This window comes from Balaenoptera ricei, chromosome 11 (assembly GCF_028023285.1).
Source record: "Balaenoptera ricei isolate mBalRic1 chromosome 11, mBalRic1.hap2, whole genome shotgun sequence".
NCBI classification, from domain to species: Eukaryota; Metazoa; Chordata; class Mammalia; order Artiodactyla; family Balaenopteridae; genus Balaenoptera; species Balaenoptera ricei.
The window spans coordinates 73736940-73759758 of NC_082649.1; the positions used below are offsets into that span (position 1 = coordinate 73736940).

A 22819-nucleotide genomic window follows, 5' to 3' on the forward strand; every position below is an offset into this window, starting at 1 on the left:
CTATACAACCCACTTTATGTTTGCAGAAGCTGTGATTTAGGAAAAACAATTTTTTTCCATCTCTACTAAATAGTTGCACCCGAAGCAAAGTCAGCCAATTTCTGCCTTACTATTCTACTCTAGTTTTCATATTTATTTAGTTTACTATTATAAATAATTTTCATGTATATAGTATTCATTAAATTTACAGTAAAATAAAAAAGAGTGGCAAATACTGAAATCATCAGAATTCCCTAAAAAGAAAATTTCCAAAGCCTTTATGAGATATACCAACAACAAACTAGTTTCTTCAGAGAAACACACACAGTACCCACTCATTTTTAAACAGGTACCGCCAAAACGTAGGCTTCACAAAAACGTGACATTATGCAGTGTGCAAAGCCCAAGCACCTTTACCCAATATGGAAGAAAGTCCCAGGCACTAGTTGGATAGGTTTCCCTACAACTCAAGCTGGTATTGTGGGTAATGAAGTGACAAAATTCACATTTCATAAGAAAAGCCATATAAAGGAAACAAGGTATTATTTTTCTAGAAAGTGATTTATAATAATACTGAGAAACTATTTTTTTTTAAATTCCTTCCCCTTCTCAACATTTACAGAAAAGGCTAACATATCTTGAGAGATTTACTAGTTGCTGATATTCATCCATATGGTAGCACCAACCAAAAGCCAGGAGCAGGGGAAGAAAAGGGAAAAGAAAAGATTTTGAAAAAAATACAAATGAATCATTACCTCTACCAATTTGACATCTCTTATTCAGAGGTCTGGACTTAATAGGCTTACCTGGCACTCTCTCTTGATTTTCCTGTTGTTTTATTGTTGTCATTGTTTTAACAGATTTGCAAGTTGAGAATGGTTTTACTCATTTCAAGGAACCTCAGAAACACACTGCACTACAAAAATATTTCAACTACAATGCAAATTGTGTTCCTTCAATCTTTTTCACTATTCTGGAAGGTACGGATAGAGTGCCAGAGCAGCAACTTAAGCAGAAGCTAAAAAGTAAAAATAATACAGAGCTTAAAGCCTTAGTTCTACAAACTGGAACTGGCTCAGCAAAACATTAGCCATGGCAAGTCCCACCAAGGCCAGGTCGGAAAGGTGCAAGAACCAACCCCTGGCTACATCGCAAAGGTTCAAAACCATTTCTAAATATAGAACCCACTTTATATTTGCAGGAGCTGTAAATCAGAGAAAGCAACTTTTTTCCATCCCCAATAAAATATTTGCACCCAAAGCAAAATCTATTGATTTCTGGCTTTCTACCAGTTCTGTTTGGGCATAAAATTTTCTGACACTTCACCAGAAATGTCAGCGTTAGTATAAGGCAGTTTTAAAGAGGAAAATGATTTTCTGACCTGTGGATAACCCCCTTCAAAGCCAACAGGAAAAGGAATTTTTAAAAACACCCGAAACTCAGTTTTTCCAGTTATTAGTATAAATGGCACAAACTATTTTTCCTAAGTGGCCAAATCCTTCCTTATAGGAAGTACTGGTCTTTGAATTCAGTGAGGGGAGGGGTCATTCTATATTCTCAACACCCAGCACAGACCCTTGCATGGAGAAGGATTTTAATGAATAGTCAAGAAAGGAGAGGAAGGGGAAGGAGAGAGGGAGGGAGAGGAAAGACAAAAGGAAGATGGAGGGAGGGAAGAGGGAACAAAGGAAGGAGGGAGGAAGAGAAGGAGAAAATGAGGTAAGTTCAGAAAGAGATCTTTTCCCTTTTCCTTTTATTTGTCTTAATTTTTCTTGAATTTTCAAGCATCCAGCTTGATAGAAAACCAATCATATCTTTTCTTAGAGCTTCCTGTCTGAAGCTAGATATGATATCCAGGGCAGTCAACTCAACCTCCAGAAAGAGCCCACCAGCAAATAGCAAATCTCTGTGAGGACCAAGTAAAAGGTAGAAGGGGTGAGACGAAGCTAACAGAAGTTCCTTTCTTCAACAGTCATGCATTCAACAACCTTCAGGAGTATGACTGCCACCTCCAGTGTGTGACACAACACCGCATGCAGCTAGAGACCCATGCAGTGCTAGAGGAGGCTGACAGTCTACTGGCAGTGCATTGATTGACTGCCCTAATTCAAGGTAGGATATGACACGAGCCAAGGAAAAGGGTTAGATAAAGCTCTGAGGAGATCAAGACTGGGAGAAAGTGCTTCTGCCTAAGGCACTCAGGGAAGAGAAGATAGCTGAGGTGGCCCTGCCAGAGCAGGATTTGTGCACAAGGAACCAGCTCAGGGTAGAGGAGGTGAGGTGGAGGGGGAGGGAGGGCATGAATCTCAGGATGAAGGAAGAGGCCGGCTGCACGGCAGACAGTAGTCCCCCAAAATGCTTCATGGAATATAATCTACAAATACTGTGTTTGGGAAATCATAGATTAAACACAATTGCACACTAAGTTTCACACTAAGTTTCCCTCCTATAGGCCTCTCAGAGTTTTTATTATGCAATTGGAGCAGAAGTAGCAAAAAAAAGTTTTTTTTAAGTAAATCAGAAAGGATTGGCTTTTGGGGGAAAAACCCCAATACCTTCACTTACTAGCTATATTAACTGGAGCAAAATATTTAACTTTTAGGAACTCCAGTTTCCTCTTCTCTAATATGGAAGAAATGACAGTCCTGATCTCATACAGCTGTTATGAGAAGTAAATACTACAAAAAAAAAAAAAAAAGATTAAATCAGTGCTGGTATTTAGTTAACGTTCAATGTTATTACTGCTGCTGCTACTTATTCCGATTATTACTAGGATCAATGTGCATCATGAACATAAAAATGAAGAATGTAATACATAGCATTTCTTAAACAGTCTGGTCCGGGAATAAAGACACAGACCTACTAGAGAATGGACTTGAGGATATGGGGAGGGGGTGGGGTGAGATGTGACAGGGTAAGAGAGTGTCATGGACATATATACACTACCAAATGTAAAACAGATAGCTAGTGGGAAGCAGCCACATAGCACAGGGAGATCAGCTCGGTGCTTTGTGACCACCTAGAGGGGTGGGATGGGGAGGGTGGGAGGGAGGGAGATGCAAGAGGGAAGAGATATGGGAACATATTGTATGTGTATAACTGATTCACTTTGTTATAAAGCAGAAGCTAACACACCATTGTAAGGCAATTATACTTCAATAAAGATGTTTAAAAAAAAAAAAAACAGTCTGGTCAGTTTTTCGTCAGCTATTTTTTGGAAATGCCACGCCAGCATGTAGTGCCCAGCCTAACACACAGGAGGTGCTTACTCTGTCTTTGTGGAGGGAATGGAGCCAAGAACTGACCCTAGCAAAGAGCAAACTGCAGGATGCTCTGGGCAAGGTGTTTTTCATTATTTCTTTGGGCAACAGGCCTCTGAGGTCTGGGAGTAGTGACTTCATCTTTTGCTAGAAGAATGAGGGATTGAGAGTGCAGTGTTCAGCTTTGGGGAAACATCACAAAGAGTTGATTTTGGTAGAAGTGTTTGAAGTGACTCTGTAACACTGAGCTCACGCCTGCTGCCAGGCGCCAACCATCAGCTCAAGCCTGCTTGCCAGGGAGATGCACACAGCCCCTCACCAACAGCCCCTCACCAGACATGTGCAGGGAGGATCCCAAAACACCCACTCCGAAGACAGCTACTTCCTCTCCAAGAGGGTATACTGAGGCACAAACAAGAAAGCAGCCGACCCAGAATCCAAAGCGAATCAGAGGCTGGGAGAGCCCAGGAGAGGCCTGCGCCTTCTGGTTTTACTTGGTTGATTCTCTGGCAGGATTTTGGACTGAATCCCAAAGGATGCTATTCCTTTTTTTGGTCAACTGCTGCATACATTTATCTAGATAACCTCATCTCTCATAAGTCACATACTAATCTCACAAATAGTTCATAGAAATGAGCAAATTTCACATAAACCCTCCCCAAGTGCAAGGCAGGGATCCTGCTATACCTCTCCAGCTTCCCACTGGTTTGCGTGTAAAGAGACAAAAGTGGAGTTTTCTGGAGTGAGACCCTAACAGGTTTAGCATATGACATTTGCATTTTACCAAAACCAATACTTAACATCTGTCTACCTGAATTTAAAGCAGGAGAGACTACATAGAGTTTGAAAAAGAAATGAGGTCACTTTAAAAAGTAGTTGGAGGAGAGAATTTCTCATGGAGTCCACAGCACATAGAAAAGACCCAAGAGTTAGTGAAATTTTCCAATTTCAGATTGGGAGATAAAGAGGTTCATGGCAGACTACAGACTTTTACGGTAAGAATGATCAGACATCTAAAAAAATATATATGATAAAAGTATACACATATATATGTATGTATGCATACACAAATATATGTATCTCAGTTGTGAGCTATGTAAAGAAAGCACAATGGCCAAAGAACGTGTATTCAATTCAATTGTTACATTTCATTTTATTTTAGCTGGTAAACCTGGAAGTGGTTGGACAAAAAGCATAGTCAGCTCTGAAAACTTGTCAAAGCTCAGAAAGGTTCTAGGACTCCATAGACTTGTTTCCAGAAGAGCAGGGCTGCCCAATTCTTCCTACACTGAAAGTATAACTAGACACGGTTTGCAATGATTGTACATTTTCTCCACTGTGTTCATCTGAGGCAAGAGGTTAAATGATATTGAAATGGTCTGAATCTTCTTTTGACCACTATAGTTCTCCCAATTAGACTTGGCCTGAACATTTTATCAAACCCAATCAGCACACCCTTGTCCAGAGAACCCTTTATTACCCACAAACTCCCCAAACCCTAACCCTGCAGCCCATCTTCTGACAGTCTAAGATCACATTCGTCCACTACACAATAGGAAAAAACTAAATACTGAACAACACAGTTCCTGGCACAGAAAAGACACAGTAGAATAACTGTGGATAGCATCTAAAGGCTGGGAGCCTGAGGCGTGAGAATGAAAGGGGTCCCTGGTCTCAAGGGCTTAAATATCAACAGGTGCAGATTAGGGGTAGCAAAGGGAAGGCAAAAGGAGAAAGAAAACAAAAAAAGACAGGCAAGGAGAAAAGCTTAGAGCTTCTTAAATGAGCGAATCCAAAACTTGGAGGAAGGGTTTGGATGCCATGTGGCCAAGGCCCTCCTCCCCACCCTCATTATGATGTCTGTTCCTGCACATAAGGGCACCAGAAAGTGAATTAACAGTCTTTAGGTTTTTGGTGAGAGCAGTTCTGTAGGGCCGTGATTTTAATCTCTGTTTAGATCTCTGTTTTGGGAACTATTGAGAATGGGCTTCCTTCAGCGTGATGAAGTTCAAGGCAGTTCCTGTGGGACACCCAGTGTGGTATGTGGGAACAGCAGAGAAGTGGTTTCAATTTGAAGGACTATGAGCCCCTCCACCGGGTTGGGAGCAGGCGGTGGGTGGGTGGAGGGGGCAAAATTGATGTGTGGGCAGGAGGCCTTGTTTTGAAATTATTCACTGCTGGCTTAGATGATAGCAGTGGACAGAATAAAGAGGTGCAGACCCTGAATAAAGAGAAGAAAATAATACAGCTTGCCTCTGAAAAGAGCAACTATATTGGCTACCAATTTAATTTGAATCTTTTTTTAAGTCTGGGTAAGCCCAGATCACACAATGAGCATCTTGTAGTAAACTCACTGATTGAATTATAAAGAAATCACTAGATATTATTATGTTGTTATTGGAAAGAGAAGTCTAGCTTGACTTAAAGGAGAACCAATTATTGACTTGGGCCCCCTGCCTTAGAGGAATCAAACCTGGGATGCATTTTCAAACAAAATGTCCATTTCGCTTCTTAATAGTGGGGTGCACACAGTCAACAATGAATCTAGTTTTACATTTTGTTCCATATGCTAGGTAATTAAAGTATGTCTTATGGCTAATAAAAATGAAGTTAAAAAGGTTAAAACCAAAACAATGACAGGAAATAACATGTGTGTACAATATGTTACTAACACACTGATAATTTTCAAAAGTGACTTTAAAAAGAAAGTATTATAAATCTTTCAAAACACAGTGATTTATTAAGCGAAAATTCTAAACGATTTGCACTATTAAATTTAGCTTTTAAGTTGCTGTGTCATGGGCAAATCTTTTGTTCTCCTAGGTTAAATTTAGCATCCTGCAATTTTGTTTTTTCCACTGCTCCATGTTTTATCAACATGCAGCCAATTTTCTGAGCTGCTCAGGAGAAATGCACTCAGGAGTTTTCACAATGATTTCTCTTACTGATTTTAAAATCCAGGAAGAGAATGTTATCAAATAATCCAACTATGATTTATTTTCATCTTCTTCTTTTCCTTTTCCCACCTATACAGCCTTCTCATAAAATAAACCTTCCCTAGGCATGGGATGAAATGCAAAAAAAAATGTGGTGGCCAGAGGAAAACCATTTCAGAAATGTATTTGTTAAACAAGTGCAAGCAATAAATTGAGCTTAGGAGGGAAGGGCGGTTAGAAGAAAAACTGAAAGTACTGACCTGAGAGTCAAGCTGATTGGAGCAAGGGTGAAAGCAGCAATTTGGAGGATAAGCAGAAAGGAAAAGGGATAGCAAAAGAGAATAAAAGGAAGTAAATGCATTAGTTTTAAACATACAGCCAACAGATGTTATATTAGCAGGTTTCATAACCAAATGAAAGACAATAAAGCAACTTCTATCTGATATTACCCCCCAAAAGCCTGGGCATACACTCTAAGCTGTTACAGTAATTATTACATATAAGAAACCAGTATCTGCTCTCATGCACATAATTACAAGCACTGATGTGAAACAGAGGTGTGTTCCAGCAACCCAATGGCACAATTTGCTCTTTTCTGGAGGAATATTTATAGAGAAAGCTCCTATCTGTGTGCATGTAAAATTTTATTATTTAATAAACTGAAATGAAAATTACTAAGGTATTAGAACTGGTGGTAAGCACTTATGTCAGAAAGATTTTATTAGAACCAGTAAGTTGGAAGAATATATCCTATGAGATATTTTTTCTTCATCGCTAAAAACCAAAAGGATCAGAGCAATTGAGCTTTCTGTTCAAAGATTTCCATTTTACATGCTCACGGAGCACTGCATCTAGCAACGATCAAGGACTATGAGGACAGCTTCAGGTCAGGTGCCACCTGCCTATCAGCCTCCCAAGAAAAGACAGATTAACTTCCAAAGCTGAGAGTAACTTTTTTTGGTTGTGAAAATGAAGATCAAACTTCATCATTGAAAATATCCAAACACTTGATAACTAATTTGTAGAAAAATATGTAGCATGTCTTTCTAATTTGTCAAAAGAATAAAGTCTCTAATGCGAAGCAAAAATTAAAAGTCATATCCTCTTCAGGCTACCACACAAATCATAGTGGACATTCATTTTGTTAACCTATAAAATGCCCTTTGCAAAAAACCAAGTGGATTAACACATACTGCATCAGCCATCTGCTCAGTGGGACCCCACCATCCCATACTATTAAGAAGTAGTTTTAAGCATTTCACAAAGAAAGGAAAAGCACAACAAATCCTCAGGAGAAAGCTTAAACAAAAACATTTCAGATGAAAACAGCATTGACTATAATGATACAAATCAAGTAGAAAATTCAAGATTAAACACTTGGTGAAAGCATTGATCCAATAATCCCTCGTGTCTGAAATTCCCCTGCAGAGTATTTCATGATAACGAATGCACAACTGATGAAAAATAAGAGTTAAGTCAGGCCATGGCCTCTGTGGGGACTCTAGTGATGCTGCTGCGGTTTGAAATCTGTCTGGAGCAGAGGTAAGCCAAACTGAGGTCCATGGTCAAACTTTAGGGAATCCTAAACTGAAACAGCAAGCAAACATTTAAGACTTAGTTGCCTTTTCCAAGGGTCCCTAGTTTCCCTTGCCAACTCAAAGCCATCTATGATATCCATGACCTTCCCCAAAAAGCTACTAGGGATGGTATAAAACCGTCTGTCACTTGTTTTAAAGAAATTCCTTCAAATACATTTACAAACATAAATGGGAATTACTTAGCAACAAGAGTTTATATCAAAACAAATACAACTGGTATCAAGTTTTCTCCACGTACCATCAGACTTCTAGATCACATTATCATAATTTTTTAAAAATGAAAGCTTAAGTTTAGATTTTGTGAAAAGAGTTCTGAAAGGCAGCAAAGAAATTATGTCAGCACGTTATTGAGCAAATTCAGAGGGAAAAATAATAGTCTGTTTCTCAACCTTAGATAAGGTGCTTTTAGGCATCTAAAATGATTTCTCATTGTCCAATTGTCTAGTAGCATTAGTCCCGATCCAGATAATTAAATGCTACCTTGTTTTCTTTTTTTTTTTTTTAACATCTTTATTGGAGTATAATTGCTTTACAGTGGTATGTTAGTTTCTGTTGTATAACAAAGTAAATCACCTATATGTATACATATATCCCCTATCTCCTCTCTCTTGCGTCTCCCTCCCACCCTCCCTATCCCACCCCTCTAGGTGGTCACAAAGCACCGAGCTGATCTCCCTGTGCTATGTGGCTGCTTCCCACTAGCTATCTATTTTACATTTGGTAGTGTATATATGTCCATGCCACTCTCTCACTTCGTCCCAGCTTCCCTTTCCCCCTCCCCGTGTCCTCAAGTCCATTTTCTACGTCTGCGTCTTTATTCCTGTCCAGCCCCTAGGTTCTTCAGAACCATTTTTTTGTTTTTTGTCTTTTTTAGATTCCATATATATGTGTTAGCATACAGTATTTGCTTTTCTCCTTCTGACTTATTTCACTCTGTATGACAGTCTCTAGGTCCATCCACCTCACTACAAATAACTGTTTTGTTCCTTTTTATGGCTGAGTAATATTCCATTGTATATATGTGCCACATCTTCTTTATCCATTCATCTGTTGATGGACACTTTGGTTGCTTCCTGGCTACTGTAAATAGAGCTGCAATGAACATTTTGGTACAAGAATCTTTTTGAATTATGGTTTTCTCAGGGTATATGCCCAGTAGTGGGATTGCTGGGTTGTATGGTAGTTCTATTTTTAGTTTTTTAAGGAACCTCCATACTGCTCTCCATAGTGGCTGTATCAGTTTACATTCCCACCAACAGTGCAAGAGGGTTCCCTTTTCTCCATACCCTCTCCAGCATCTATTGTTTGTAGATTTTTTGATGACGGCCATTCTGACAGGTGTGAGGTGATACCTCATTGTTTTGATTTGCATTTCTCTAATGATTAGTGATGTTGAGCATCCCTTCATGTGTTTATTGGCAATCTGTATATCTTCTTTGGAGAAATGTCTATTTAGGTCTTCTGCCCATTTTTGGATTGGGTTGTTTGTTTTTTTGATATTGAGCTGCATGAGCTGTTTATATATTTTGGAGATTAATCCTTTGTCCATTGATTCGTTTGCAAATATTTTCTCCCATTCTGAGGGTTGCCTTTTCGTCTTGTTTGTAGTTTCCTTTGCTTTGCAAAAGCTTTTAAGTGTCATTAGGTCCCATTTGTTTATTTTTGTTTTTATTTCCATTTCTCTAGGAGGTGGGTCAAAAGGGATTTTGCTGTGATTTATGTCATAGAGTGTTCTGCCTATGTTTTGCTCTAAGAGTTTTATAGTGTCTGTTCTTACATTTAGGTCTTTAATCCATTTTGAGTTTATTTTTGTGCATGGTGTTAGGGAGTGTTCTACTTTCATTCTTTTACATGTACCTGTCCAGTTTTCCCAGCACCAATTATTGAAGGGTCCGTCTTTTCTCCATTGTATATTCTTGCCTCCTTTATCAAAAATAAGGTGACCATAGGTGCATGGGTTTATCTCTGGGCTTCCTATCCTTTCCCATTGATCTATATTTCTGTTTTTGTGCCAGTACCACACTGTCTTGATTACTTTGTAGTATAGTCTGAAGTCTGGGAGTCTAATTCCTCCAGCTCCGTTTTTCTTTCTCAAGATTGCTTTGGGTATTCAGGGTCTTTTTGTTTCCACACACCTTGTGAAATGTTTTGTTCTAGTTCTGTGGAAAATGCCATTGGTAGTTTGATAGGGATTGCATTGAATCTGTAGATTGCTTTGGGTAGTATAGTCATTTTCACAATGTTGATTCTTCCAATCCAAGAACATGGTATATCTCTCCATCTGTTTGTATCATCTTTCCTTTCTTTCATCAGTGTCTTATAGTTTTCTGCATACAGGTCTTTTGTCTCCTTAAGTAGGTTTATTCCTAGGTATTTTATTCTTTTTGTTGCAATGGTAAATGAGAGTGTTTCCTTAATTTCTCTTTCAGATTGTTCATCGTTACTGTATAGGAATGCAAGAGATTTCTGTGCGTTAATTTTATATCCTGCTACTTAACCAAATTCATTGATTAGCTCTAGTAGTTTTCTGGTAGCATCTTTGGGATTCTTTATGTATAGTATCATGTCATCCACAAACAGTGACAGCTTTACTTCATCTTTTCCGATTGGGATTCCTTTTATTTCTTTTTCTTCTCTGACTGCTGTGGCTTAAACTTCCAAAAGTATGTTGAATAATAGTGGTGAGAGTGGACATCCTTGTCTTGTTCCTGATCTTAGAGGAAATGGTTTCAGTTTTTCACCATTGAGAACGATGTTGGCTGTGGGTTTGTCATATATGGCCTTCATTATGTTGAGGTAAGTTCCTTCTACACCTACTTTCTGGAGAGTTTTTATCATAAATGGGTGTTGAATTTTGTCAAAAGCTTTTTCTGCATCTATTGAGATGATCATATGGTTTTCCTCCTTCAATTGGTTAATATGGTGTATCACATTGATTGATTTGCGTGTATTGAAGAATCCTTGCATTCCTGGGATAAACCCCACTTGATCATGGTGTATGATCCTTTTAATGTGCTGTTGGATTCTGTATGCTAGTATTTTGTTGAGGATTTTTGCATCTATGTTCATCAGTGATATTGGCCTGTGGTTTTCTTTCTTTGTGACATCTTTGTCTGGTTTTGGTATCAGGGTGATGGTGGCCTCGTAGAATGAGTTTGGGAGTGTTCCTCCCTCTGCTATATTTTGGAAGTGTTTGAGAAGGATGGGTGTTATCTCTTCTCTAAATGTTTGACAGAATTCTCCTGTGAAGCCATCTGGTCCTGGGCTTTTGTTTGTTGGAATATTTTTAATAACAGTCTCAATTTCAGTGCTTGTGACTTGTCTGTTGATATTTTCTATTTATTCCTGGTTCAGTCTCGGAAGGTTGTGCTTTTCTAAGAATTTGTCCATTTCTTCCAGGTTGTCCATTTTATTGGCATAGAGTTGCTTGTAGCAATCTCTCATGATCCTTTGTATTTCTGCAGTGTCAGTTGTTACTTCTCCTTTTTCATTTCTAATTCTATTGATTTGAGTGTTCCCCTTTTTTTCTTGATGAGTCTGGCTAATAGTTTATCAATTTTGTTTATCTTCTCAAAGAACCAGCTTTTAGTTTTTTATCTTTGCTATTGTTTCCTTCATTTCTATTTTCATTTATTTCTGATCTGATCTTTATGATTTCTTTCCTTCTGCTAACTTTGGGGTTTTCTTGTTCTTCTTTCTCTAATTGCTTTAAGTGTAAGGTTGGGTTGTTTATTTGAGATTTTTCTTGTTTCTTGAGGTAGGATTGTATTGTTATAAACTTCCCTCTTAGAACTGCTTTTGCTGCATCCCATAGGTTTTGGGCCATCGTGTTTTCATTGTCATTTGTTTCTAGGTATTTTTTGATTTCCTCTTTGATTTCTTCAATGGTCGTTTGGTTATTTAGTAGCATATTGTTTAGCCTCCATGTGTCAGTATATTTTACAGTTTGTTTCCTGTAATTGATATCTAGTCTAGAGCATTGTGGTCGGAAAAGATACTTGATACGATTTCAATTTTCTTAAACTTACCAAGGCTTGATTTGTGGCCCAAGATATGATCTATCCTGGAGAATGTTCCATGAGCACTTGAGAAGAAAGTGTATTCTGTTGTTTTTGGATGGAATGTCCTATAAATATCAATTAAGTCCATCTTGTTTAATGTATCATTTAAAGCTTGTGTTTCCTTATCTTCATTTTGGATGATCTGTCCATTGGTGAAAGTGGGGTGTTAAAGTCCCCTACTAAGATTGTGTTACTGTCGATTTCCCCTTTTATGGTTGTTAGCATTTGCATTAAGTTTTGAGGTGCTCCTATGTTGGATGCATAAATACTTACAATTGTTATATCTTCTTGGATTTATCCCTTGATAATTATATAGTGTCCTTCTTTGTCTCTTGTAATAGTCTTTATTTTAAAGTCTATTTTGTCTGATATGAGAATTGCTACTCCAGCTTTCTTTTCATTTCCATTTGCATGAAATATCTTTTTCCATCCCCTCACTTTCAGTCTGTATGTGTCCCTAGGTCTGAAGTGGGTCTCTTGTAGACAGCATATATATGGGTCTTGTTTTTGTATCTATTCAGCCAGTCTATGTCTTTTGGTTGGAGCATTTAATCCATTTACAGTTAAGGTAGTTATCGATATGTGAGTTCCTATTACCATTTTCTTAATTGTTTTGGGTTCGTTATTGTAGGTCTTTTCCTTCTCTTGTGTTTCCTGCCTAGAGAAGTTCCTTTAGCATTTCTTGTAAAGCTGGTTTAGTGGTGCTGAATTCTCTTAGGTTTTGTTTGTCTGTAAAGGTTTTAATTTCTCCATCGAATCTGAATGAGATCCTTGCTGGGTAGAGTAATCTTGGTTGTAGGTTTTTCTCTTTCATCACTTTAAATATGTCCTGCCACTCCCTTCTGGCTTGCAGCGTTTCTGCTGAAAGATCAGCTGTTGACCTTATGGGGATTCCCTTGTATGTTATTTGTTGCTTTTCCCTTGCTGCTTTTAATAGTTTTTCTTTGTATTTAATTTTTGTTAGTTTGATTAATGTGTGTCTTGGTGTGTTTTTTCTTGGATTTATCCTGTTTGGGACTCTCTGCACTTCCTGAACTTGACTGACTATTTCCTTTCCCATATTAGGGAAGTTTTCAACTATAATCTCTTCAAATATTTTCTCAGTCCCTTTCTTTCTCTCTTCTTCTTCTGGGACCCCTATAATTCGAATGTTGGTGCATTTAATGTTGTCCCAGAAGTCTTTGAGGCTGTCCTCAATTCTTTTCATTCTTTTTTCTTTATTGTGCTCTGCAGTAATTATTTCCACTATTTTATCTTCCAGGTCACTTATCTGTTCTTCTGCCTCAGTTATTCTGCTATTGATTCCTTCTAGAGAATTTTTCATTTCATTTATTGTGTTGTTCATCATTGTTTGTTTGCTCTTTAGTTCTTCTAGGTCCTTGTTAAACATTTCTTGTATTTTCTCCATGCTCTTTCCAAGATTTTGGATCATCTTTACTATCATTACTCTGAATTGTTTTTCAGGTAGACTGCCTATTTCCTCTTCATTTGTTTGGTCTGGTGGGTTTTTACCTTGCATCTGCATCTGCTGTGTATTTCTCTGTCTTCTCATTTTGCTTAACTTACTGTGTTTGGGGTCTCCTTTCTGCAGGCTGCAGGTTCATAGTTCCTGTTGTTTTTGGTGTCTGCCCCCAGTGGGTAAGGTTGGTTCAGTGGGTTGTGTAGGCCTCCTGGTGGAGGGGACTGGTGCCTGTGCTCTGGTGGATGAGGCTGGATCTTGTCTTTCTGGTGGGCAGGACCGCATCTGGTGGTGTGTTTTGGGGTGTCTGTGAACTTATTATTTTAGGCAGCCTCTCCGCTAATGGGTGGGGTTGTGTTCCTGTCTTGCTAGTTGTTTGGCATAGGGTGTCCAGCACTGTAGCTTGCTGGTCATTGAGTGGAGCTGGGTCTCAGCATTGAGATGGAGATCTCTGTGGAGCTTTTGCCGTTTGATATTACCTGGTGCCGGGAGGTCTCTGGTGGACCAATGTCCTGAACTCAGCTCTCTTACCTTAGAGACTCAGGCCTGACACCCAGCTGGAGCACCAAGATTCTGTCAGGCACACAGTGAGTGCCAACTGTGTGCCCAGGTCTTTTGGACACATCTCACGAAGGTTCTTCAGGGGCTCCTCATTTCCTCTGGTTCTGCTTGCAATCTCCAGTATTAGAGATGAGTCCAAATGGTGAACACACCTCCTTCAGACCCCAGTTTAGTGGTGCAGAGAACACTTCATTTCAATTCATTCAGTCTTGTCTGTAGGTACATTGGTAGAACTGGAGAGATTCTGACACATACACTTGCTTTTTTATCCAAAGTATTTCATTCGTAGCCAAAGATGTGAACTGTCACAGCATCCACTTGATGGAGTTTGACACCTCGCTTCCCACTACATAGGGTCAGGGCTGCCTCTCAGACTGGAGCTCCAGCACCGCCTAGATTATCCCAGGGCACACTGCTACCTTGTTTTCTATTCTGATTTTATGTTTTAGGAGTAAAACCCCCTGATGGACCCACTCTCTTCTTCACAGTGGGGAGGGATGTGATTGAGGGCTCAATTTGGGCATTCCCTGCCCTCCAGACCAATGCTGACAAAGCCGCTAATATATTTAAGATAATTACATGAAAGGTCACCTGACTGATTCCTTCCCATGGGTGAGATGCCAGAAATCCAGTGGCAGCAAGCCTTGTTTGACAGACTCTGTTAACCTCTCTCCTTCCCCTAAGGCACTAAAGGATTAAGTCTGAAACTCTAAATAAAAATCAGAGACCTTGATGAGCACTGACACAGAAAGACTACATATTTCATTGCCTCTAATGTTGCCTCTAGCTACTTGATTGTGCACATACAAGATATCTAGCACTGGTGATCTCATAATGACTTCAGCCTGATTTGGACCAGCTCTCAGGGGCTTGCTCAAGGTCCCCTGACCACATTGTGTCAAATTCCCCCAGAGCAGCCTGCAGTCCAAGGCAGAAGCTCCCTGCTGAGCCATCAGCATCAAGTGCAAGGGTTTATAGGCAGAACTGCACATAGGGACCACACTGGAGCAACATGCACTTTGAAAAGCAGAATCTTTAATGGCTGATGAAAAACATCATTCATGTAGAATTTAAGAGGTAAATGCATCCATGTAAGTGCCAGGCATGTGCTATTTAGAATGTATATATTGTGGAGAAAATAAAAAATGGGAATATTAATGGAATAGAAAGCAAACACAAATTGCCCTCTGAGAGAGAAGTAGGCAAGTGTCAGTGTAGTTTGAGTTATCCCTAACCCCGTACCTTTTCTTGCACATGACTGAAGTTCTGGAATATTTTAGAACACTAGCTGCTTTTAAAAAAAGGTCTACTGACTCTGGTAGGTCACATTACAGACCAGAGACCACAAATTTATTTCGAGTTCAATTTTTTGGTTTTCAAAATCACAAACTTAATTGCAAACACTCCTCCATGACTCCAAAATGGAGCTATATGTCACATTGCTAAGAAATCTTTAGTTCCCAACATTATGAGGTATGAATTTTGTAGTTTAAGCCAGCAAATGGAGATACTGCCCAATTTGAAAAGGGTTGCCTGACAACTCGAGGAAGATGCTTTGGTCAGAATACACATGTAGCCCAGCAGATAATGCTTCAGAAAGACAGGTCAAGGCTGAGCTCTCCTTTTCCCAAGAAACTTCCCCTCTTGATCTCCACTCCCACCCCTTTCTCTGTCTGGGCTGGGACTGGGGCTCAGACATTTCCCAGACTATGCTCTGCTGCTGGACGCAAGACACAGGCAGGCAGAGAACTGGGACAGAGTCAAGTCCCACCACACGTTTTATGAATTACAGTGCCTGGGAGGCATCAGCTTTAAGGGGAGGCAAAGGCAGAGATAAAGAAAATGTGCAGAAAGTACATAAAGATAAATGCCTGTAAAATCACTGTTGTTTTAATGCATTCCATATTGCGGAAATAAAAACGTGAATATTCTTGATGATTTAATGGCAATAGCGTTCAGCTAAGACCTGTTTGTCCAACTAGACAATTATGCTATTTTATGCAAATATTTATAGTAGCTGATCCTGATTTTCAATTACAGTTCTGAAGGGCTGGTTAGTGCAGAAAAATGCCTTCTAAATGTGGGGCACATCACTTTCTCTCATGAAAGCTAATAAAGATGAGGCAGATCTCCTGTGGTCCAGCAGCGATGCCTCTCTGCCAGCTACGTGACCACTGAGTGCTACTGGACTAGCTCCTTCTTTCTGGCCCATTGTTGGATGGGATTGTTCTCAGTCACTCATTTGTCAGACCTGGGTTCAAATCCTGACTTTTTTTTTTTAAATTTTTATTTATTTATTTATTTGTGGCTGTGTTGGGTCTTTGTTTCTGTGTGAGGGCTTTCTCTAGTTGTGGCAAGCAGGGGCCACTCTTCATTGCGATGCGCGGGCCTCTCACTATCGCGGCCTCTCTTGTTGCGGCGCACAGGCTCCAGACGCGCAGGCTCAGTAATTGTGGCTCATGGGCCCAGCTGCTCCGCGGCATGTGGGATCTTCCCAGACCAGGGCTCGAACCCGTGTCCCCTGCATTGGCAGGCAGATTCTCAACCACTGCGCCACCAGGGAAGCCCTCAAATCCTGACTTTGATTCTTATAAACTCTGCAATCTTGAGGAAGTTACTTAATCTGTATAAGTCATAGTTTTCTCATCTATAAAATGATGATAATGAGACTTTCTGTGTTGTGGGTAGACTTAAATGGTATACAGTACTTGCAGGTCAAGTGCTTAGCAGAGCACCTGTTACACTGTGAGCATAAAATATACATAATCTATTATGAATCATAATTACTATTAGTAATATTATCTAGGGCATCCTCACTATGGCTCCCTTCTTCTCAGAGAAGTGGACTAGGAGTCAAGAAACCTACACTACAGTTTTGTCTCTTTCTGACCACAGGACCAATCTTCAGAAGGTCATTCAACCCTTCAGGGTCTCAATTTTCTCAGCAATAAGAAAAATATGATCATAACTTCACTGTGATTTCACACTATCTTTTTAAGAAAAATTTTGGTCCTAAAATATCATTCCAAAATAACCATGTAGATACATCTAAAATTAACAGTATTTTTAAGAACCAGTAGGCTGGCAGAATATTTCCACACTTTAAAATTAAAATGAAGCCCTTAAGGATTTTAATTTGTTTGCCTATCAGAAAAAAAAACACAGCTTGACGTAATTTCTAAAATGGGTCACACTGAACAAAAATCAGATTACCATCAAATACTAAGACTTTTTAAGTGATTTTTTTTTTTCCAGGCAGTCAAAGCTTCAGTCTCTTACACACTTTGCTGGCACAAATGTTAGATCATGGCTATCACTCAAGAAAGTTGACCATTATTTTCTCAAACACTGAAGAAGTACATAAGCCCTCAAAAGATAAGCCAGCTGACTTCCGAGTATCCCACAGAAACACAACATCAACCCTACAGGCCATATTCCTCATGCATAACTTGTTTCCTCCGTGAAATATGAATGTGCATTCCAAATTTACTGCAACCTGAGAAGGGCAACTAAGCAATCAATGTTCACTCACTGTTGACAATTCACAACATGAATGCAAAGTTTACCTCTCAAGTTCTGCAATTTTCTTGTCCTTGTCATTCTTTTCATTCTCCACCTCCTTGAGGATCTCCAGCAACCGGTCGACTTCTGCTTGGGCCTTGCCACACTCATCACGGTAATAAGATGCCTCTTTATCAAGCTGTTTTATTCGGTCTGCAAATTCTGGGTTCATCCTGGAGTCATCTTCAATATTATGAGCCTTCAACATTATATTTTTAAAGAATGTAGTTAAGATAACAATTTAGAACAACAATAGATAGTGCAGTCACCAATGGCCCAGAAATTAACTTTGGAGAAAAAAAATAATAACTATCAAGAATTATGGGTATACTGTCAGTTAAAAGGCAAAATAGAAAAATCACAAATTTCAGCTACCTTAGAACTATCTTGATTTTTAAGGGAGTTTCTTTTATTGTTAATATTTTATCTCATTAAATGATGCTACTTTTTGCTTTTTTCTCCCCACAAGAAACGGGGGCTTGGTGGAGGTAGAGACAGTGATGTGTTTATTTCTGGTGTTTTGGCAAACAGAACTAAGACAATTCAACTCCTCACAGTTACGTAAGTGACTCATACCAACAGCTTCCTTTTCCAATACAGAGAAACTGAGAAAAAACAATATTAAATTATTTTTCCAGGAACCATCAAGGGTATATGTAAAGCCAGGTAACATATAAGAGACTGGCTGACTGATCGTTGAACACTTCATCCCACTGAGAAATTTCAGCAGAAGATGTAGAATGAAACAAAGCCTTGAAAAAGCAGAAGGGTTTTCCAGCTAACAGTCATACCCATAAATTCTTGTTCTTTTGATTAAATAAACCTGAACCGGGAGGAGGATGAGCTAATTCATGAGCAAGCACACAGACGAGAATCTGCAAACACATGCATGGGGGGTGGGGGGCAGCTTTACACAGGAGAACAGACACAGGCAACAACACAGCAACAACACTGCAGAATAATTTGCAGCCAAAGTATTTGTGGTTTTGTATGTGTGACAGTGCGTTATGGCTTTTTTTTTTTCCCAAAATAAACTTTTGGCTGAAATATTCCCAGACAGATGGAAATAACACTGCACTGCAATGTTTTGCCTACCCCTTGTTTCCCATTATTCCTAATTGACTTCTTCAAAGAGCAGGCAGGGAAAAAACAAGTAGTTTAACAACAGTGCACATTCAACATAGAAAGTTCAGAGAGGTCATAAATGTATATATCTCCAAAATCCATGTGTGAACTAATAAAATGTTAACAATTTATTAGGACTTAAATTATCCTGCTGTCTTCTACGTAGAGCAGATGTCCATTGTGTTTTTATACACTTTTTAAAAAAAATTTCAGGGAAAAAACAAGGCAAGCAAGCTACAACTAATGTGGGGTCAAATGAATCATGCATGGTTAGAAAAATTAACACTAATACTACTGTTAGGAGGTTGACAGTCTTTGCAATAATTTAGTAGAAAAAATTCAAAAATTAGTATAAATAAAAATAAATTTCTTATTTATGACAAACTAATTATTTTTAGGATATTTTTGCGTGTAACATATTATTTAAGCATGAGGATAGATGGGGAATAATTTGCTTTCACATTCTTTAATCTAAGATTTCCTTATTCAAGAAATAAACTCAACTACGCAAAAGAACTTGGAAAAAATATATCAATTCAACACAGTACCAGGCAGCCTGTCATCCAAATTTCTCAGAAAATATTTATTTTTATTTATTTAGTGCGTACACTGAGTTTCATTATAATAGAATAGAATAGAATAGAATTAGTGAGCTTTTCAGTATGATTAAAATAATCTGAAAGAGAATCTTGAGCTAATATTCCTTTAGGAGTTTATTCATCTAATAATTTTATTTTAAATTGAGGTAATGAATATTAATTTGTTAATCTCCCATCAAAAAATGTAGAGCAGGTATTCTATTTTAAAACAAAATACTCCATATAACTACTTCTATTTGTGATAATAATAATCAACTCATTACTCTTATAACAGAAAAGCATTTAAAATATACAGCTTTTCGATTACTATGAGAAAGAAAACAAAAATTTCACGTTAATTCTCTTCTACTTTTATACTATATTACCATTATTTTATGGCAGCTAAAAACCTTTCCATGGCAGTTTTCTCAAACTAACCAAACAGTGACATTAAGATCTTTAAAAAAAAGAAATAATGAACTAAGTAATGACCAGCTAGAAACACTCAAAATAAATGAATAAATGTTTTGTAGCTTATTTCTGATGAGTGAAAATTCCTTTTTTGACTCAGATTTGAAGATTCACAAAGAGCTAGCAGTTAGCTGCTGTGGTTTATTTTGGTTGTTTTTATTCTTAAGATTATTATTATCACGATTTTTAATAAATGGGTATAGGATTACTAGTTGTAAGACCTAGATTCTAAATATGGCCTTGTGTCTTATGACTATGGGCAAATGAATAAGCCTCTCTAAGGACAGTGAAAACTATAAAATGACAAACATGGGGAAGGTATTATTCATTTGTGTTTTTATTGTGATTATTATTTTATAATATGCATCCCATCAGTGGGGCTTGTTATACAGCTAAGTTGATATGTTTATTTAATTTTCATTCACAAGATACTGCATACACCTTAGAGAAGCCTCCTGCTAGGTTTTCAGAGAAAGCAGTCTGCTGGTGATAGGTATGTAAGCACATTCCTTATTTTAGCTACTTGAAGAGAAGAAGATAAACCAAGGCAAGTTTTCAGCACAGGGTGAAATTCAATGGGCTGGCAATCTTTTAAACCTACCAAGTGAGTATGGTTAAGGGACTCATGGGATGTTTAGAGGTACAGAAAGCCTAGGAAAAAACAATCCTGAATCTAGACCATGTTGACCACTGTGTGTGATGCTACGGTTAGATCATGTTATTAAAATAAAGACCACAGCCATGTTTACAGCTGGCCTGGTGTCTGTTAGATAATTTGTAGGTGCTAATGATTCTTCCTTTTAAAAGGAAGAGACAACCTGAAGAACACCTATGAGTTAAATATATCTATTTATCTCCATATCAATGTCTACTGATCTCTGGGCAAAAGAGTTTATGTCAAATCACCTTCAATATTGGTGCCAGAATTCTTGGAAAGGTTATTAAATAAAGGTGTAGATACATATCATTTTTAAAAAATTTAAGTCAATAGAAAGCTGCAAGAAAGAGTCATATAGAGATGGAAGAGTAACAGCTGCTTTTGGATAATCACTAGGGTCCATGTGAAGACCCAAGGGAAGAGAGAGTTTCACATGACTGTAGGTTGGTGATCCCTGATCCAACCTAAGCAGTGGAGGCAAAAGTCTTCCACAGAATTTAACCAGCTCTACTCAGCATGAATCACAACTTTTCAGAAGATCGGCTGAAACTGTTAACTAGTGTAGCGTGAGTGTGTTATACTGTGATCTACAGACATGGGGGAGATACTATACTAAAGAAAAACAGGAGGAAATTGAGCTTACAAAGCCAATGCTTCCTTCAAAATTGTAAGGCCAGAGCCTCCTCTAAAAATAGAGAGAAGGAAGCACTTTCTGTGCATTTAGGCAATACTCTTGCCTTTTCAAATTAAAACATGGGTTCTTTAATCTGGACTGGTAGTTCCTGATAGGGATCAAAAGTAGACAACAGATTTGGCCCTAATGTACTTTAGGCACTGCAAAAACATAAAAATACATTTGAATAAATCATTACCTGAACAAATTCCTACCATGGCATTCTGACCTATTCAAGGTTTAGACTGAAAATATACAATAAGTACTTCCCCTTATGAATCTGTTGGTTTTAAATTAGTACCCCCAAAAGGTCAGGAAGCAATTGCCCATTCCATTCATCTAAGACACATCAACTTCATTAACTAGTCAGGAATCTAGCTCTTGAAAAATGCAGATTGGTGTGGATTTTCTTTTAATGATTTCAGAACTTATGTATCATAAATATAGTGAAGCACATTGTCACTTTCAAAGACGTACACCAGTTATTAAAACCAAAGGAATACCGATGAGCATTTTTTTCCTAATGTAGAGATTTAATTTTTCTGATTAAACAGGTCAGTTTAAAAACAAATCCAGGTATCTGGTTCTGCTTCAAAATATTTCTGGTAACTTTTAGAGCAACTTTCAAGCATCTTATAGAAACACAGAAAATTGAGAAAAGAACATTTCAAAAATGTCTGTATTACATATTAGATCAGTAAATTTTGATGGTCCCTCAATTATGTTTCTTGCATTTCCATATGTAAGGAAATTTCCCCACAAATGGGAACAATCAAAACAAAGTTTGGAGCCTCACAGATGTGGGCAAGCTTGGCATTTTGATGTGAACTGGTTCTGAAAGCCTGAATCAAGCACAGAAGAGAAATCTGGTCATGACTTAGGACAAGGAGTACACAACAATACCTAGTGGTTATTTTAATGAAACAATTTAGAACTATTTCAGGAAATAAGGCAAAATTACAGATTAATACTATATCTAAATCAAAGTTAAGAGCAAACGTGATTAAAACCATACCAGGATTGATAGTATCAATATGACAAATCACAAGTTTATTTACACTCCTTGTGTGAAAGTTAGCCATTGATTATTTTCAATAAAATGTTAGTTCGTCATTCCAAGTGCCTAGAAAGGAAAGCATTAAATTTGGTCCAGAAACCTGATGTGAAACTAGGCAGGGAATATTCAATTATAATGTTAAATAACATTCTCTCTTTGAAATGGGCCTTAACAATTTTAATGAAAAATCATTTCTCTCAAAATAAACAAATGATTTAGTCATGACCATACAGTGCAAGCAGAACACTAACTAATGAATCTGAGGACTTTTTTTCATGCTGCTTATGCTTTTAGCAATAATTTGTTAAATTTATGTACTTTAAAAATATGATTCTCCATTGCAGCACTTTGGGGGTTTAGTGTCTGTTAACAACACTTTAATGGTCCTTTCATATCTTAACAGCAGAACAGGGTATATAAACTACTCTAAACATTATTTCAATCTGCTACAGGAAGTTCCAATCTTCACATAATTCTGAGTTATAAACAAAATATTACTTTTTAAAATAGAGTTTTTAGGGTGATTTTAGAACTCTAACATGTTATAAAATTTAAATTTTATTTTAAATCCAATTAATTAATACCAAATATAATAGGTGAGTCTAAAAAATACGTCTGGAAACTAATAACGATGTACCTTTGAGTCTTACATTACTTAATGTTAAAGGAAATTATTCTTTCACAATTCCAGCTAACTACATCCAGAATATTCACAATTTGAATATTATAACAACCATTCCAAAAAGAAATTTCTTGTCATAGATGAGACAAATAGGATATGTATAATAAACATAAGAAAAATTATTTTGAACATTTGTTTAAGTTCCACATATACAAAATAA

General features: G+C 37.9%; 1 protein-coding gene across 1 annotated transcript in view; it reads right to left on the reverse strand.

Annotated features, from left to right (window-relative positions):
- Positions 1–22819, reverse strand: part of ERC2 (ELKS/RAB6-interacting/CAST family member 2) — a 743450-nt gene that overhangs the window by 311986 nt on the left and 408645 nt on the right. Inside the window, exons 11-12 of the mRNA XM_059940600.1 lie at positions 17421–17614; positions 6436–6447 (exon numbers count right to left, since the gene is read on the reverse strand). Of these exons, the coding sequence (XP_059796583.1) occupies positions 6436–6447; positions 17421–17614 (206 nt within the window). The remainder of the gene's footprint in view (positions 1–6435; positions 6448–17420; positions 17615–22819) is intronic.